This window comes from Schistocerca cancellata, chromosome 9, assembly GCF_023864275.1.
Source record: "Schistocerca cancellata isolate TAMUIC-IGC-003103 chromosome 9, iqSchCanc2.1, whole genome shotgun sequence".
In the NCBI taxonomy this organism is placed as follows: Eukaryota; Metazoa; Arthropoda; class Insecta; order Orthoptera; family Acrididae; genus Schistocerca; species Schistocerca cancellata.
The window spans coordinates 169,103,038-169,123,014 of record NC_064634.1 but is presented as its reverse complement, the minus strand read 5'-3'; the positions used below and the strand labels follow the sequence as shown (position 1 = coordinate 169,123,014).

The 19,977-nt window shown below is 43.3% G+C and overlaps 1 protein-coding gene across 16 annotated transcripts in view; it reads left to right on the top strand.

Moving 5' to 3' along the window:
* Nucleotides 1-19,977, top strand: part of LOC126100222 (collagen alpha-2(IV) chain-like) — a 173,041-nt gene that overhangs the window by 139,714 nt on the left and 13,350 nt on the right. For 7 of the 16 annotated variants that reach the window (XM_049910784.1, XM_049910786.1, XM_049910794.1 and 4 more), the window contains 6 exons: nt 1,980-2,048; nt 5,072-5,161; nt 7,753-7,875; nt 10,036-10,380; nt 11,119-11,847; nt 12,085-12,234. In XM_049910784.1, the coding sequence (XP_049766741.1) occupies nt 1,980-2,048; nt 5,072-5,161; nt 7,753-7,875; nt 10,036-10,380; nt 11,119-11,847; nt 12,085-12,234 (1,506 nt within the window). The other 9 variants (XM_049910791.1, XM_049910789.1, XM_049910787.1 and 6 more) reach the window with 9 other exon arrangements.

Below are 19,977 nucleotides of genomic sequence, written 5' to 3'. Positions count from 1 at the left end.
AATATTTGTGTAAATGTCTTCCAGTAGTCACTATAGATTATGTTTCTTGAATTTAGCGCTCTCACATGACAATTTTTGCATAATTTATCTTACTGTAGATCATTTTCATTGCGTTGCTTTGTATGTTACCTTACTTATATCGAGTGTTTTCATAAAAGTGTTGAAAATGTCATGTGTTCTGTAACATATACATTTTTGTTTTTCGTGTGAAAAATACAGTGACCTACTTTGATAATGTAACATACTTTTTTCTCATAGCATAACTTGTTTCTTGTATAATTACAGTTTATTTCTTGCAGAAACAACTAAGTTTTTCCGTATTTTGATTTTGGAAACTGCAACTGAAACTGAATTCAGAAATTTAGCGCACCGTTATGGTTCCATGTATAAAAGGATAATATTTTAAAAAAAAACTGAAATTTGTTCTTGATTTGGAACGGATATAAGGTTTTCCCCTCTCCAATGAGATTACGAAAAGGTGAAACATTTCTGTTCTGTAATCACCAGTTCAGTTACAAGCAGGAGAAGACCTACTGGAGAGAACTTAATGTTAGAGAGTCAGCGCTTGTCGTATCTTTGCAAAACCAATAGTTCGACTCAGCAAGCGAACTTTTGACGTCAAATCCTATATTTTCCATCTCGCTGACGTCCAGGCAGAGCACAGATAACACACAGTTTGCCAGTACATTTGATGACATTGGGGTAGATCGCTGATGGCAGAAACAAACAATACCCTCCAAGCTTGCGCCTGCTGGTAGGATGTCAGGAGTTTCGATCAAAATAAGTAATAAATGAGTGAAGAGAAAAGCAGTTCGTAGTTACCTTCGTATAAATGTCAATTGGAAACAGAACATTCGGACGCACGTAGAAATTGTCTGCTAAAGAGGTGTTTAAATCCTCAGCAAAATATACTCAATCGGCTAAAGAAGCTTTCAGCTGTCTCCAAGCATAATACGAACACATCACAGTGCAACTCTCTTTGCTATAGCAGGTTATGGGCAAAGTGTATGGGCTCACATAGCCATAATGGTGAAAATAACACAGTACCTTCGGCGACCACAAAGTATATTCCTGTGCCTCGAAGACGCGTATAGAACACCAACCAAGACGCTTCTGGCATTGCTAAACATATGACCAGTAAACCTAGCGTTAAGAAAGACTAGCTTAAAAAGCTGTAACGAAAGAGGTACTGCCTACAAGAAGAAGGAAATAAAGGAGTGTGTCGTTCTCCCAGTACCGTCTGATTTGATTCTGTTACGCTCTATTACCTTTATTTTACCTTTGTTAATATTCCTATTGTTCCAGTATCAATTTCGTTCAACTGGCCTTCCAGTTCCTTTACCGTCACCGACGAATTGGAGTACGTAGACAAATTTTAGTATCTATTACTTACGGACGGCTTACAACCGAGTATGACAGAGCTGAGGGCACCGTTCTTTGCAGAGACCGCTCATATTAACATATTTTTCTTATTACTATTCCTCTTGCTCTCTCTCTCTCTTCCTCATCTGCTTTAGCTATTCTATTTTCCTTTGTAACACAGTATTATTTTGAAATATCCAGTATGTTACTAGATGGTAATTAGTAAGCAAAATATGAGCTATTGTATAACCTACAAAACAGAATAAAAAGAAACAATAAATAAGTAACTTTGTATGTGCTTCACGAAGCACAGCTTCAAACAATGATCGTAGCCAGTATGCGACCTCACGATTTATTTACTGGAGCTCGTCACGATACGATACCAAAAAATGTATCTACGTCAGAGGGGAGAGTGTAAAGAGATGCCAACAGCACAACCACGCTAGACTGAGACTCGTCCCTAAGGAATCAAAATAGTCACTCTATGATATGACCAGGAGCGAAATTATGAGGCAGCGTCAAACATTTCTGACCCTTCTGCTTGATACGCAGGAGGTTATCATTTAATCTTGTGATACTGTGAGACCACCTTTCTAATTACGATGTTCCTGCCACAGGATACCCAGGCGGAGGTCCAGGAGGATACCCAGGATACCCCGGCGCTCCAGGGCTTCCAGGAACACCAGGTAATGACAGACCGCTATGATCGTACATGCTTCCTCGTGTCACCTCACAATGTACTACCGACTACTAATGCTCCTCGTCGCCTTACATCTGACCCTTACACTCAGTACTTGTCCACACATATCTAAGAAAGGATGACGACTTCCTCCCTAGTCTCACATCAACATATGGCTGTTTTAATAATTTCATACGTTGTAGCTGGCTTCCGTTTCTGTTGAACAGTCACGATTTCACTTATCACTGTGGGTACTCACACGGATAATAGGATAATCCAGCGAAGGCAGTTTAGTTTTAGAACAAGAGTAATGATGACGTAAATATTTTTCTGTATTTCGTGAAGACTGATAAAAATGAAATATAGATGATAATGTTGAAAGTTAAAAGTAACATAATCTTGGAAAAGCTCTTAACAAGATACAGGTTTCTAAGAATAATTAAATGAATAGTCAGGGAATGGAAGTTCAGCATTTCTATTGGTTTCATCGTCTTACAGACACACAACTGTCACACTAAAATAGTATGTGGAAAGTCCCATTTGATACTTACATAGACATGATTAATACGACTTGAACTGGGTCAGTAAAATGATAAAATTATTAATTACATTTACATAGCTACCCGACAAATATAAGTAATTTATTGGTGCAATGCAGCTTACAATGTGGTATCAGTACGAACAAGTCATATCCAGTCTTTCTAACTCTCGTAGACTAAATGGTGGTTTCAGTATAGATTATTTTAATTTTATGGGTGGAGCGGAGACGAAGAGGTGTAAGTGGAAAGGCTGACAAGTATTCATCATTGGGTTATTACGATCGCTCGGTAGAGTGTATTACTGTCACAGGCTGCAGAGATTTAATTCAGTTGGTATAATTACAGCTCTAACGTAATCATCTTCTTAAGTTCTTAAAGCAACGTTACCTGACATCGTAATCGGACCAAGCTATACTCCAGTAAAATTGCTAAATTTCTTCTCAGCACGTGAAACAATGTTGGTTAGTACCGCTCTGACTCACAAGAACTTTTTCAAACATTCATTAACATACGAAGAGCGTTGCCGTCATGGAGAAAGTCTCTAACCAGACCTTGGCTCTACTGTCGACGGACGTTCATCTCTAATACTTCTTTTGCGGCTTCAAGACTGCTTTTTAGTTCCCTTCATAGAAAGAGCATTATTTGCCACCTGTTCAGATTGTTTTCACCTACTGATTCATCAGACAGACACGTTACCACTTTTACTCAGTAAGTTTGAGTCGAATGTCCGAGAGCTTTAAGATGCGCTGCATTGTACAGTGGATGTATTCGCTAACATGAACAATGAAGAGACAAAAAAATCTGGTGCACATGCCTAATGTCGTGTAGGGCCCCCGCGAGTACGCAGAAGTGCCGCAACACGACGTGGCATGGACTCTACTAATGTCTGAAGTAGTGCCGGATTGAATTGACACCATGCAGCCTGCAGGGCTGTCCATAAATCGTAATAGTACACGATGAGGGAGATCTCTTCTGAACAGCACGTTGCAAGGCATCCCACATATCCTCAATAATGTTCATGTCCTGGGACTTTGGTGGCCAGCAGAAATGTTTAAACTCAGGAGAGTGTTCTTGGAGCCACTCTGTACCAATTCTGGATATATGGGGTGTCACATTGTCCTGCTGGAAATGCCCTAGTCCGTCGGAATGCACAACGGACATGAATGGATGCAGGTGATCAGAAAGGATGCTTACGTGCGTGTCACCTGTCAGACTCGTATGGGTCATGTGCCCCACACCATTACAGAGCCTCCACCAACTTCAACAGTCCCTTGCTGATATACAGAGTCCATGAATTCATGAGGTTGTCTCCATACCCGTACACGTCCATCCGCTCGATACAATTTGAAACGATACTGGTCCGACCAGGCAGCATGATTCCAGTCATCAACAGTTCAATGTCGGTGTTGACGGGCCAGGGCGAGGAGTAAATCTTTGTGTCGTGCAGTCATCAAGAGTACACGAATGGGCCTTCGGGTCCAAAAGCCCATATCGCTGATTTTTCGTTGAATGGTTCCCACGCTGACACTCGTTGATGGTCCAGCACTGAAATCCGCAGCAGTTTGCGGAAGGGTTGCACTTCTGTCACTTTGAACGATTCTCTTCAGTCGTCGTTGGTCCCGTTCTTTGAGGATGTTTTTCCGGCCTCAGCGATGTCGAAGATTTGATGTTTTACCGGATTTCTGATATTAACGGTACACTCGTGAAATGATAGTACGGGAAACTCCCCAGTTCATCGCTATCTCGGAGTTGTTGAGTCCCATCGCTCTTGCGCCGATTATAACACTACGTTCAAAGTCACTTAAATCTTGATAACCTGTGTGAAACGCTTGTAGGGAAGTTGCTGGGCAGGTTGTATTGAGACATAAATTTAAGAAAAAAAATTCGATGCGTTCTGCCGTTTCTGAGTGATTTAACTTTGAAATTAGCCAGTCGGGGCGTCGCTCGCTCGTATTCAAACGGGCTCCCAGGAGAGGTGTTGACCTAAGTGTGCTTTGTTTGGTCAGCTGAAACTTTAATTTGCGCGCGCGGCGACCGCAATGGGTAACTTCAGTGCTAAATAACTTGGAAACGGTGCAACGTATTGAATTTTTTCTTAACATTTAAGTCTCAGTGCAAAATGTCCTGCAACTTTCCCACAAACGTTTTAGACATTTTCTGAGCACCATGTCGATGTCATATAGAACTAGATGATAGGCGAACACCAGAAACTCATAGTGTGAGTTTAACAAACAGAAATGTATAAAATTAACGTAAATGATTGTTCGTGACTATCTGCGGTAGCTCCTTTGGTGCATTTCCTTTACTGTGGCGTTAGATTCGGAGGAAATGTATTCACAGTTCCTTATTATGTTGTTTTATCTCCAACAGATGTCTCCGCTCCAAACCGTTTCGCCCTTTTGTAGTGCTTTTTTATGAATCATGTATGTTTTTAATGCTATAAAAATACAGTTCGCTTTCTGAATCTATAATGATTGACTCGGCGTTTCAGGATACCCAGGAGGACCGGGACAGAAGCCTCCCACAGGACCTGGCGGATACCCCGGAGCACCAGGACAACCAGGAGCACCAGGCCTTCCAGGTCAGTACAGCACAACCCCAGGGCACACTTCCAATACACCACGACCACCACCTGTAAAACTGACGTGCACAAGCATCGACTGTCAGGTGGAGCAGCAATTTTGCGTTCACATGATGTGGAAAGATAAGGCAAATAAAAGAAATTTCTCCCTCCTAGAACATCAACATGAAACGTTCCTGTCGTCCGTGCCTATGAACTTCCATAGCGTCGCGCGGAATCATACACGCAGACGCGGAGAGAACTCACGAGTTACTGGTGATATGCAACGTGCAAAAAAATTTCGCGACACTCCACGGATTAAATTGGAAACGTCTATTGGCAGACCCAGCTGATTCCCTTTACTCCTACACATGTAAAAACCAATGATTCTGCATCACATTAGAAGTCCACCAAGGCTCGGCCTTATCAGTACTGCTGTTCATTCTTGTGACGGACACTGTCTCAGCAAATCTGCACATGACACTACCATGGACACTTCTCTGTGCTCATAGTGTCATGTTGGCTGAGGAGAACAAGTGCCAAAGACAAAAGTGGATCGACCGACTTTCGCGATACGGCCTGCTGCTCATCAGAATGAAAACTGAGTACATGGCATCTGATCGATGAGAAGTTGGGACCAACAACGCTGACGGAGAAGATCTACTACGACTAATAAAATCAGAGTACCTCGGTTCTAAAACCTGTAGCGATGTCAAGATTACAGACGAGGTCAATGCAAAGATGCAGGCAGTGTATGAAGTGGTGAAAGACAAAAGCATCAAGGGTCATCTGAAGTCAAAGTTCTACCAGAGTGCCATCCATCCCATCGCTCTCTACAGCGCAGACTGTTGACCAATTACAAAAGAAGCAGAACGTCATTTGGGAGTCATGGAGACGAAGTTGCTTTGACAGACTGGTGGCATCACGTTTCGAACTATACTATCACGAAACGTTTTGAGATAGCACCGAGTTAGAAGAATTGCGAGAAAGTCGTCTGTGATGGTTTGGACATGTGCTGTGCGCAGAGGACGATACTGCAACAAAGACAGCCAACACAGTGGAAGTGCACTCTGTCTTCATCCAGATATGTCCCACGTTCGAACAAAATGGAGACAGCGAATCCAGTCAGCGTAAAAACGCAAAGGGAAAATAAGAAGACCGCTATACACGCAAAGTCAGTCTAAGTAAGGGTCGCCAACCTCGTTTTGAGCAGCGAGATAGCGTTTAACTTCCCATCACTCCAAGTGCAATAAGAAAGTCCTGCAGCAATTCAGTTACTGTCAGGCAGGATTCCGAGATCCGACCACTGGACTGGAATATGGTCCCAGCTAACAGATCAGTACGCCGCCATCAGCTGATCTCTAAGAACACACGTTGGTACTCTCCATGTAACAAAACAACAATACACTCCATTGTCAGTAAAGGAGAAAGTCGCACAAAAATTAACGCTGGTCATGTCCGTCACTCCTACCCAGCACTATCTCTAGCTAGCCAATGGCTCCGGGCTTTGCTCTCAGGCCTGTTTTTATCAAAGAGGCCACGCTCACTGATCCGCAACACTAGCCTAGAAAAACCGGAAAGTGCTTCAGCAGAATTCGACACCCGCGCACGGGAACGCATTTTCATTTTGTAGGCGTTTCGTGCCGGGAAATCAACCTCTCTCATCACGAAGGAATACTAGCTCCAGCATTGGGAAATGCTAACCACTTCAACAGACGACATTCTGCCCCAGAGAGCCACACGACTAGACACCTCAAATCCACGAGCGCCAACGGCCGAGTCTTCCATTTCGCGAGCTTCCCAGAACGAATCGTCAATATTCAGAAATATGACAGGACTGGTCACTGGAAGCAGCGACCTCTAGTAAACATGGGCTTTAAAACGGTTACCTTAAGAGTTTTGACCACCTCTTCATCTTCAATACTGCGAAACAAATCTCTTCTACTGTAAGCTCTTTGCTTTCCATATTTTGCTAAGAGGTAGTATGGACCAAGACAAAAAAAATTGTCCAGTAAACATAGGCTCTAAAATACATATCTTAAGAGCTATGAGCACTTGTTCAGTAGAAGGGATGTGTTTCACTGTTCATAGCTCTTAATGTACGCATTATAGAGCCCATACTTACTGGATTTTTTTCTTGTTTTGGTTCATACTATCATCTCTAAAAATATAGGGAGAAAAGAGCTTGCAGTGGAAGACATTTGTTTCACACTGTCACATCTCTTAATACTGACTATTCCTCCTGGAACACACCTTATTATTACTATCTTAAACTATTATTTCTGTTCCAAACTCATCTTTCGTGTCTTCAGTAGAATCATGGCAGCTAATCAGCTCTAGTGATAAGTTGCATAATTGTATTACACTATTATCGACGGAACATCTTACTAGACATTCATTGCATTTTTGCTACATATCGTAAATGCTTGTCTGTGTACTTTATACTCTTAGAACTTCACCTAGTATTACATTACGCAGTCAAAAGCTTTCCTTGTACGCACGAGTATTCTGATTATCCTTCCACAAATTACTAAGGGTGAAGTGAGAAATTCCTGCTCTTAACCAAAAACACTACCGGAAAACTAAGGATTTTCTCCCTCCTACTGACGCAGGTGTACCAGGACAGCCGGGACAGAGGCCTCCATCAGGACCTGGAGGATATCCAGGAGGATATCCAGGCGGATACCCAGGCTACCCAGGAGCTCCTGGAGGTCCAGGCGCACCAGGAACACCAGGTAAGCGGAGAAATAGGAGTCCAATTACGTAACGAAATGTAAGGCGTGTGACATAGGGAAATGATCCAGCATTTTTAATTCTAAAGTTTTCTGGACGTGGTCGTTTGATGACTGTTGTTGTTATAGACCTCAAACGAATAATATGGTCAGATTAAATAAACAATAAAGTAATAAATAAAGGTTTGATGCAGTTCTCCGCGCTATGATATCCTGTGTAAACTTCTTCATGTCCTGCAACCTACATCCATCTGAACCTGTTTGCTGTATTCGTCACTTGATCTCCTTCTATAATTTTTACCCCGCACACTATCCTTCATTACTAAACTGATGATTCCTTGATGCCTCAGGAGGTGTCCTATCAACTGTGCTCTACTATAATTAAGTTTTACCATAAATTTCTGCATTTCCCCAATTCGATTCAGAACCTTCTCATTCGACACTCAATCTACCCATCTAAGCTTCAGCATTCTTCTGCAGCACCACATTCCAAAAGCTTCTGTTCTCTTCTTTTCTGAACAGCTTATCGTCAACGTTTCACTTTCGCTGATAGTTGCACTCCAGACAAACAGCTCCAGAAAAGATCTCCTAATACTAAAAGCCCTATTTTTCATAAATGATTTTCTTTCTATTGTCAGTCTCCATTTCATATCATCTCCACTTCGTTCAACATCAGTTACTTTTTTCCCTCACATTCGCCTGATTTAATTTGAATACATTTCATTACCCCTATTTTACTTTTTTTAATGTTCATTTTGCAGCCTCTTTCCAACAGCTCTTCCAGGTCCACTGCTGCCTCTGACAGAGTTACAGTGTCATCGGCAGATTTTAAAGTTTTCATTTATTCCACATGAACTATAATTTCCTCTACATGTCTCTCCTTGGTCTCTTGTACTGCTTCCTGAATGTATGTGTTGTATCGTTATTTTTTTCTTTTTATTTTAAATTTTTTGAATGTATGTGGATGCAAAAAAATTATCACTCCCTTATAACTTCAATGCGCCAAAAAACGTACAGAAGCCAATCAGTCCAGTGTAAATGAGACGCTTGTCAAATGCAGTTGGTTTGTTTATGATGCCTCCGAAACACATGTTTTCATTATGTTATACATTATGAAGCACACAGAATAAATTTAAAAAAAATTACTGTACGAAAAGCTACTGTAACCTCAAACAGGGTAAAGTGAGTAATTCCTGCTCTTAACACAAAGACAGTACGAGAAAACTAAGGATTTCCCCACTTCTACTGACGCAGGTGTACCAAGACAGCCGGACAGAGGCCACCATCTGCAAGTTTTTTTTTGGGGGGGGGGGGTTGTTTTCTATAATAAGAAACTGAATCAGCGAGGAACAGTTAACAAAACCTAAATTTCATTTACAACACTTAAGGCCATCATAATTGCTTTCCCATTTACTTTTCCTTGACTGTCAATAATAAATGACTGTTACAAGTAAATGCACAACAAAAGTAACAAATAAAAAAAGACAATATTTTCCTATGCGATTTGTTCATAGAAAGCTAATGTAACTGATGTTTAATATGCAGAAATAATAATACCAAATAATACTTTTTAGAGTAAAAAATAGCAGGAATCCGAGGTCCGATGTGTTCGACACGTTCAGAACTAGAACACAACACAGATCAGGCCAATCAACTGATCACAGACTTCTTAACATTCAGACTAATTTGCATACAGAGCCTGTGATACCCCAAGACATTAAATCATCCTGTTCACTCCGCTGACGGAGCGCCCATATTATGATTGTACTCACACCAAATATAAGACATCGTTCAGTCCCTCCTCTGACCGACTGCGCATTTCCTAATAATAATGCGTTTCTGGACCAGTTAATTAGACTATTTTTTTCTTGCTTCGATAAGACACTCTACATATATGTTTTACACACTATGTATTTTTATGCTGAGTACTGCAAATGGAACTAGTACAGAACACGACATTACAAAGAAAAGTTCAATTTCTTTAACAAAATTTGTTTTTCGTTTTGCTATACAGTTTTTCAACTAGGAGTAAATTAAATGCACACACCAGAAAAGAAGGAAAAAATATTCTGTTTAAAAATAAATAAAACTACATAGAGTACAATTATAATAAGCTGCAACATGATGATGTGTTTAAATATTATGTTTACCTTTTATCAATAGGTGTGCCAGGTAAGCCTGGAACACCAGGGACACCAGGCTACCCTGGAATACCTGGAGGTCCAGGATATCCAGGGGGAAGACCGCCAGCAGGAGGAGTACCAGGAGGATACCCAGGTGGACCAGGTGCACCAGGAGCACCAGGCTACCCAGGGGCACCAGGATTACCAGGAGGAAGGCCACCATCAGGAGGAGGACCAACTGCACCAGGAGGCTACCCAGGTCAACCAGGTAGACCAGGAACACCAGGAACACCTGGAGCACCTGGATTACCAGGGACACCAGGAGGACCAGGATATCCAGGAGGAAGACCACCCACAGCACCAGGAGAATACCCAGGTGGTCCAGGTGCACCAGGAGCACCAGGCTACCCAGGGGCACCAGGAGCTCCTGGGGTACCAGGATTACCAGGAGGAAGACCACCATCAGGAGGAGGACCAACTGCACCAGGAGGCTACCCAGGTCAACCAGGTAGACCAGGAACACCAGGAGCACCTGGATTACCAGGAACACCAGGAGGACCAGGATATCCAGGAGGAAGACCACCTGCAGGTGGTGGACCCACAGCACCAGGAGGGTACCCAGGTGGTCCAGGTGCACCAGGAGCACCAGGCTACCCAGGGGCACCAGGAGCTCCTGGGGTACCAGGATTACCAGGAGGAAGACCACCATCAGGAGGAGGACCAACTGCACCAGGAGGCTACCCAGGTCAACCAGGTAGACCAGGAACACCTGGAACACCTGGAGCACCTGGATTACCAGGAACACCAGGAGGACCAGGATATCCAGGAGGAAGACCACCTGCAGGTGGTGGACCCACAGCACCAGGAGGATACCCAGGTGGTCCAGGTGCACCAGGAGCACCAGGCTACCCAGGGGCACCAGGATTACCAGGAGGAAGGCCACCATCAGGAGGAGGACCAACTGCACCAGGAGGCTACCCAGGTCAACCAGGTAGACCAGGAACACCAGGAACACCTGGAGCACCTGGATTACCAGGGACACCAGGAGGACCAGGATATCCAGGAGGAAGACCACCTACAGGTGGTGGACCCACAGCACCAGGAGGGTACCCAGGTGGTCCAGGTGCACCAGGAGCACCAGGCTACCCAGGGGCACCAGGAGCACCTGGGGTACCAGGATTGCCAGGAGGAAGGCCACCATCAGGAGGAGGACCAACTGCACCAGGTGGCTACCCAGGTCAACCAGGTAGACCAGGAACACCAGGAACACCTGGAGCACCTGGATTACCAGGGACACCAGGAGGACCAGGATATCCAGGAGGAAGACCACCTGCAGGTGGTGGACCCACAGCACCAGGAGAATACCCAAGTGGTCCAGGTGCACCAGGAGCACCAGGCTACCCAGGGGCACCAGGAGCTCCTGGGGTACCAGGATTGCCAGGAGGAAGGCCACCATCAGGAGGAGGACCAACTGCACCAGGAGGCTACCCAGGTCAACCAGGTAGACCAGGAACACCTGGAGCACCTGGATTACCAGGGACACCAGGAGGACCAGGATATCCAGGAGGAAGACCACCTACAGGTGGTGGACCCACAGCACCTGGAGGATACCCAGGTGGTCCAGGTGCACCAGGAGCACCAGGCTACCCAGGGGCACCAGGATTACCAGGAGGAAGGCCACCATCAGGAGGAGGACCAACTGCACCAGGAGGCTACCCAGGTCAACCAGGTAGACCAGGAACACCAGGAACACCTGGAGCACCTGGATTACCAGGGACACCAGGAGGACCAGGATATCCAGGAGGAAGACCACCTACAGGTGGTGGACCCACAGCACCTGGAGGATACCCAGGTGGTGCAGGTGCACCAGGAGCACCAGGCTACCCAGGGGCACCAGGATTACCAGGAGGAAGGCCACCATCAGGAGGAGGACCAACTGCACCAGGAGGCTACCCAGGTCAACCAGGTAGACCAGGAACACCAGGAACACCTGGAGCACCTGGATTACCAGGGACACCTGGAGGACCAGGTTATCCGGGAGGAAAACCACCTACAGGTGGTGGACCCACAGCACCAGGAGGATACCCAGGTGGTCCAGGTGCACCAGGAGCACCAGGCTACCCAGGGGCACCAGGAGCTCCTGGGGTACCAGGATTGCCAGGAGGAAGGCCACCAACAGGAGGAGGACCAACTGCACCAGGAGGTTACCCAGGTGGCCCAGGCGTTCCGGGAGTGCCAGGTGAGTCTTTTCATATAACTCAGAAATATTTGTAGCATTTAATAGCGTCGTGGCTTTGTAGGGCTTACTTGACGCTTGTTAATGTCAAGTTTAGATGGTATGTAGCCAATAACAGTTGCAGTATTTTTTATTTGTAATAAATTATTCTCTGGCTTTTTCGTGCTATTTTTATCCTGTAGTTTCGTTGTGTAGACTCAGTCAGCCCGCATCTCGTGGTCGTGCGGTAGCGTTCTCGCTTCACACGCCCGGGTTCCCGGGTTCGATTCCCGTCGGGGTCAGGGATTTTCTCTGCCTCGTGATGGCTGGGTGTTGTGTGATGTCCTTAGGTTAGTTAGGTTTAAGTAGTTCTAAGTTCTAGGGGACTGATGACCATAAATGTTAAGTCCCGTAGTGCTCAGAGCCAGACTCAGTCAGTAGGAGGCTGGTTACGTAATTACATTTGATTCGGTGTATAAATCAAAATTTATGGTAGTAGGTAAGAATGGAAACATGTAGCTGCACAGCAATTTACGTTATGGTAATTTTCTTAGATTAGTCAATTCCAAAGTCTACTGGAGCTTTCAACATTTTTTTCGATTGGTGTCCTGGGCTTTGCAGGTAGTATTGTTGCCCATTGAAGCTGTGGTCGAAGGTTCGATTTTCACAGCAGTTGTACATAAATTGCAGTAGTTTACGGTAAAAACTCCTTTTTGATGCTGCATCTTAATTTTCCTTTTATTTATTCACCCAGCAGTGTTTCGCCTTTTTAACAACGCATTTTCAGTGGGTGTCTTGTTATATTATACGATTTTTTTTGTTGTCACTTACTGGTAACAAGTTTAAAACAGTTCATGTAATTTGCGTGGTAGAATAGAAACTTACGTACAGATTAGCGTCTGATTAATTATTAGCAAATCGAGCAGCTTCTTCTCATGTGGAAAGCCGAGTGAAAGTCTCATTTGCTTCGGGCAGTGACTGTCTGTTCGTAACATAACACTTTAACTGCCTTCTGTGTCTAGAGCGTTATAGTCTCTGTATCGTTTATAAAAGTGTTCGCTAGGGCACCTGACACTGGATAGCCAAGAATATTGTCTACCCATGGACTCTGCAGTGTCAGGAGTGAATAAACACAATACATATACAATCACAAACAATACAAAAAACTCCTCAGAAACAACCACACAATGACAGAACAACAACGACACAAAGAACACATCACAACGAGAAAAAAGATTCAAGATGGTACACAACGACATATAAGCACAGACTCTCACAAAAACTAACTACATTTTCGAAAGGAAAGGCATAAACATAGCATGCAAAACAGACAATGCCGTCGAAAGGCATATTACGAAAATAACAAAAGACACATACCTGGAAACTGCTGTGCAACATACGTCATCGAAAGTATGTGGGAAAACCAGTACACCCTTTGACACGCGGTAGAAAGAATACATCACAGCATGGAAATGTGGGACGAGCCACTTAATCTTTTGCCGACTGGCTGGCTGGTTGGCTAATTTGGTGGAAGAGACCAAACAGTGAGGTCATCGCTCACATCGGTTTAGGAAGTCGGCCGTGCCATTTCAAAGGCACCATCCCGTAATTTGCCTCAAGCAATTTAGGGAAACCATGGAAAACCCAAATCAGCATGGCTGGATGCAGGATTGAATCGACGTCCTCCCGAATGCGAGTCAATCTTTGGAAAACATTTAATAGATTTGAATCACAGGAGAGAAGGAAATGAAAGACACCTGCTAATTTTGGAAGAAAATCATCATATGTACAACACAAAGATAGATAAGAAGGTACTATTAAAATACAAAGTGAATATCACTTACTGCGCACTGTTTACAATCGCTGATTACGTAACAGGCAAACATCCAAATCGATGTTAATAAATACCATTCCTCTCCTAGGTGTAAAAACTGTATAGACACATACACACACACACACACATTCACACACACACACACATACGTACACAAACAATCAAACTTACATCAACACAGACAGTCAAACAAAAAACAAATGGAAGCGAAAACAGGGTATTCGGCGGCACTTACAAGAACAAGTGACACTCTAGACACAGAAAATGACAGTTATGTTACGAAAACTCAGTGGCTACACATAAAATTGGAGGTTTTCAACCGGTTTCCCACATGAGGGAAAGCTGCTTGGTTTTCAAATAATTAATTAGACGCAGATCTGTAATTACTTTTTCCATTTTTTATGCAACTTCCATAAACTGTTTTAAATCTATAACTAATAAGTGACAACAACAAAAATCATGTAATATTCCAGGACGCCCACTGAAGATGCCTTGTTAAAATGGCGAAACGCGTCTGCATGCCTAATTAAAGTAAAAACTAATGTGGAGAATTTAAAATACACTTTTACTGCAAAGTACTGCATTTTAACTTCTGATTTTCTGTTTATGATGTGTACGTAAGGTGGGTCCAACAAATAAATTAGTGGGTTGGCTAATTTGTAAAACGGAGTGTCCAAATGATCGAAAAAATTCAGAACAATTTGTATTTCTGCCGTTACAGTAAAACACAAACAAGAACAAGTAGGTGAAATAATGTGTTCTGTTTATTTACAGCCATTTTGAGCATTATTCCTCTACACTGAAGTGACAAAGGCCATGGGATACCTCGTAATATCGTGTCGACCCTCGTTTATCCCAGCGTAGTCCACTAACTCGTCGTGGCATGGACCCGACAAGTCGCTGGAATTCCTCTGCAGGAATATTAGGCCATGCTGGCTCTATAACCGACCATAACTTTGCAACTGTTGGCTGTGCAGGATTTTGTGCACGAATGTCCTCTCCATTACGTCCCATAATTGTCAGATGTGATTCATGTCGGGCGATCTGGGTGGCCAAATCATTCGCTCAAACTGTCCAGAATGATCTTCAAACTAATTGCGGACAATTGTGGCTCAGTGAGATTGCGCATTGTCATCCATTAAAAGGTTATCATTGTTTGGGAACACGTAGTGCATGAATTGCTGAAAATGGTCTCCAGCTAGCCTAACATAACTGTTTCCATTCAATGATCACTTCAGTTGGACCCAAGGAGCCAATCCATTCCATATAAATATTGCCCACACCGTTACGGACCCACCATCGGCTTGTTCAAGAGGTTCAAATGTTTGTGAATTCCTAAGGGACCAAACTGCTGAGGTCATCGGTCCCTAGGCTTACACACTACTTAAACTAACTTATGCTAAGAACAAGACACACACCCATGCCCGAGGGAGGACTCGAACCTCCAGAGGGAGGGCCGTGCAATCCGTGACATGGCGTCTCTAACCGCTCGGCCACAAAGCGCGGCCACCATCAGCTTGCGCAGTGCCTTGTTGACAACTCTTATCCATGCCTTCGTGGGATCTGAGCCATCCTCGAACCGCCCTCTAGCTGTTACCAACTGAAATCGAGATTCGCATGACCACGGTACGGTTTTCCTGTCGTCTATGGTCCGACCAATATGGTCACGAGCCCAGGAGAGGGGCTGCAGGTGACGTCGTGCTATTAGCAAAGACGCTCGCGTCGTCGTCTGCTGTTGTAGAGCCCATTAACTCCGCATTTCGCCTCACTGTCCTAACGTCCATTTCCTGGCGGGCCACGGCCCGTACCCGGTACACGTAAACCGCATGAGACTAACGATGAAATACGCATTTTCGGAGAAACTGGGACACCAGAACATGTCACACTGCTATGCAACACGCTAGCACAAGTGAGATCTATACAGAACGACAGTGACATCGCCAGAATAATACGTAATCCCGATGATTGGAACACAATAAATACCGAAGCCGATATTGTATTGCACACACTGCGTGAAGAATTCAAGCGCCAAAACTCATATGGAAGGAGGTGCAGACAAGCACAAACGACACTACAAACCACACAAGAGGACCCAAGCACGGCCACAGATTCCGAAACAGAGTTAAGCTTGGCTCAAATGGCTCTGATCACTATGGGACTTAACATCTGAAGTCATCAGTCCCCTAGATTTAGAACCACTTAAACCTAACTAACCTAAGGCCAGCACACACATCCATGCCCGAGGCAGGATTCGAACCTGCAACCGTAGCAGCGGCGCGGTTCCGGACTGACACACCTAGAACCGCTCTGCCACCACGGCCGGTCAAACCGAGTTAGGAACCAATACACGAAGTGAGCATGACGCAAAAGGCATCAGCACGTGAAGGACCCAAACCAAAAGCACATGACACTGCATGCCATACCACAGTAACAGACAACACAACAAGCAGTAACAATCCTAAAACAAACATCGACGCCACATACTAAGACCCCAGTAATAACGCAACGTCGCTTGGGAGTAGAAGGCTCGCAGAACTTCTGCTCCCAGGCTCCTCCTCCTCAACGATACACTGCATATTTATACTATCGTCTCTATTTACAGTTACAATCAATGAATTTTATATATCAAAAGTACTTTCTGTTTACATTATGTATAAAATTAAAAATGTAAAGTATTAATTTATTTAAGGAATAACGCATTCAAGTAGCATTGAACTACATTCTATTTCTACTAACAAATTTACAACCGTAAGTGTATTCGTCATGTAAAGTTAAAATTCCTGTATTCCATGTATCAAATGCTCAATCAGTATTTAATCTATATAATACCAGGTGAAAATCCAGGGAGAAGAAATAAAAACTTTGAGGTTGGCCGACTACATTGTAATTCTGTCAGAGACAGCAAAGGACTTGGAAGAGCAGTTGAACGGAATGGACAGTGTCTTGAAAGGAGGATATAAGATGAACATCAACAAAATCAAAACGAGGATAATGGAATGTAGTCGAATTAAGTCGGGTGATGCTGAGGGAATTAGATTAGGAAATGAGACACTTAAAGTAGTAAAGGAGTTTTGCTATTTGGGAAGCAAAATAACTGATGATGGTCGAAGTAGAGAGGATATAAAATGTAGACTGGCAATGGCAAGGAAAGCGTTTCCGAAGAAGGGAAATTTGTTAACATCGAATACAGATTTAAGTGTCAGGAAGTCGTTTCTGAAAGTATTTGTATGGAATGTAGCCATGTATGGAAGTGAAATATGGACAATAAGTAGTTTGGACAAGAAGAGAAGAGAAGCTTTCGAAATGTGGTGCTACAGAAGAATGTTGAAGATTAGGTGGGTAGATCACGTAACTAATGAGGAGGTATTGAATAGGATTGGGGGGAAGAGAAGTTTGTGGCACAATTTGACTAAAAGAAGGGATCGGTTGATAGGACATGTTCTGAGGCATCAAGGGATCACAAATTTAGCATTGGAGGGCAACGTGGAGGGTAAAAATCGTAGAGGGAGACCAAGAGATGAATACACTAAGTAGGTTCAGAAGGATGTAGGTTGCAGTAGGTACTGGGAGATGAAGGAGCTTGCACAGGATAGAGTAGCATGGAGAGCTGCATCAAACCAGTCTCAGGACTGAAGACCACAACAACAACAAACCAGGTGTTTGCATCTAAAGTATCGTTCAGAATATACCACAACTACCAACAATAAGACAAACAAACAACTGCTGAAGATCATATATGGTGTCCTGATTTGTAACACTTCCAGTACTATACCAGTACTCACAAACACAATAAATATACATAAGTACAAACCATTTCATATGAAAATAGCTCGACGTGCTACGGAGACGCTCTCACCTGAAGTAGGTAGAAATACGCTATTATCAACCAACAAGCTACTTAGGCTGCATTACATACCCAAATATAGTATTTCACTTCGCTCTACATATTGCAACTTATTTTCACCGCACTTATTGTATTACTTTTTTTATTTTTCTTTGATATTTGCATTACATAAATTATATTCTTATCAACTAGGCAGAAACAAATCATACTGAACCATGTCTCAGCACCCAAGGTCACTAATTTACACTGACGTGGTGGTGGTCGTCTCCGAAGTAGCTGGTTCGAACCTTGTTGATGTAAGAAATTTGTATCGCCATTATTTGACAGGTAACGGGAGGTAAGATGCAGCCATTAAGTTCCTCGTCAAAAGTCCTTGCGTTAATGACCTGGATTAAATTACAAACTTCTTCATAGCGCCTCATGGGATGGGAGCAAATGTCATTAACGTGGTGATCCATCCGTCGGATAGGAACGTTAAGTTCTGCGTCCCCACCTGCGGTGTTACAGCCGTTCAGCAGAGCCACCCAACATATACACATGGCAAATCATGAGAGGTCACAGGAAGACCGAGGCAGGCCACCTGCACTAGGACTTCTACCGTGACAGCAAAGCTTTTGAGTATGGGATCGTCCAAATAAAGAAAAATAGTGTGGATTCAGTAACTGCAGCGAGTAAATTTGACTGAAGATGGAACACCAATTATGGCACTTTAATTCGTAGATGAATGCCATTATGAGGTTATGGTGTGCTCTCAGACATCACTTTCAGAGGCAATGAAGCCATAGTCTCTGTAACACGCTACTTGTAGCGACTGCTAGACGTAGAATTTTTAAAAATAAGTATGCAGTCGAGGAACCGCTACAAAAACAAACATTAAAAAAATGATTTTCTTTGGCCTTCGGTGGTACTCGAACAATTAACAGTTGCAGCACCTGTTTTTACATGACGAAAGAGATAGCGATCGTTAGCTGCGGATAAAGTGTGAGTCTGATGCCACCAGACGTAGCACGTAAGAGAGATTGATAATACTATTAATATAAAAATAATATAGTGTGTAACATGTGCGTTTGAAATATGATTAAAATTACGTAACTGACAATAGTCTGAAACATATCCGTTAGTATGGGAATAGCGCATGAACGTGTATTATAACTCATCTCTTATGCGCTTTGCACTGACCTGAACTTTTCTGACTGCAAGAATGTAAATTTAATTTAACTGCGTGAATGTAAACTGTCAACAACTTTAAACCAAGCCAGAACTGCATGAATTTACGTAATAAAAAACTGAATCTGATGCAACATTTTTAATCTGAAATTGGCCCTGGTAATAAAATAAAACTTGTTCAGTTTGAAAATAATGGCCCCTGTGCTTAATGACTGCTATCCCTGAAATAATAAAATTTCTTACCTTTAGCTGCGCAACGGCAACGCCCTTCGCACTCGCCTCTGTTAGTACTATAAATTTAAAGTTACCAAACAGCTATTGCGCAAGGCTGTTGCTTGGCATACATTTTAATTAAATCGAATAATACTGAGACAATAACTTCTTGAGAAAAATAGATAAAAATGACATGGATCTGGGAACTGGTATTGACTCGGGATAACTAGCAATATAACACTAACTGTAAAACTAATATTTTGACTCTTTGAAAATTAATAATGCTCACAATTAACACACTCAATAAACCGATTATACATTAACAATTAGCTTTACAAAATCATTGAATGTAAGTGCTATACATTGTCTCAGTCATCACTTAAGAATACGTGCATTGCATTACTAACAAAACAATTATCTTTACATTAATTATTTCGAGCTTCTGCTTCGATTCCTTTTACAGTTAGCAAACATCATAGTAGCACGCAGATAAATAAATCATTACTGGCCGTAGCGAGTAAGTACACACCGAAGAGCCATAGAAACTGGTACACCTGCCTAATATCGTGTAAGGCTCCCCACCCCCCACCCCCCAAGAGCCCGCAGAAGTGCCGCAAGACGACATGCCATGGACACGACTAATGTCTGAAGTAGTGCTGGAGGGAACTGACGCCATAAACCCCGCAGGGTTGTCTGTAAATCCGTGAGA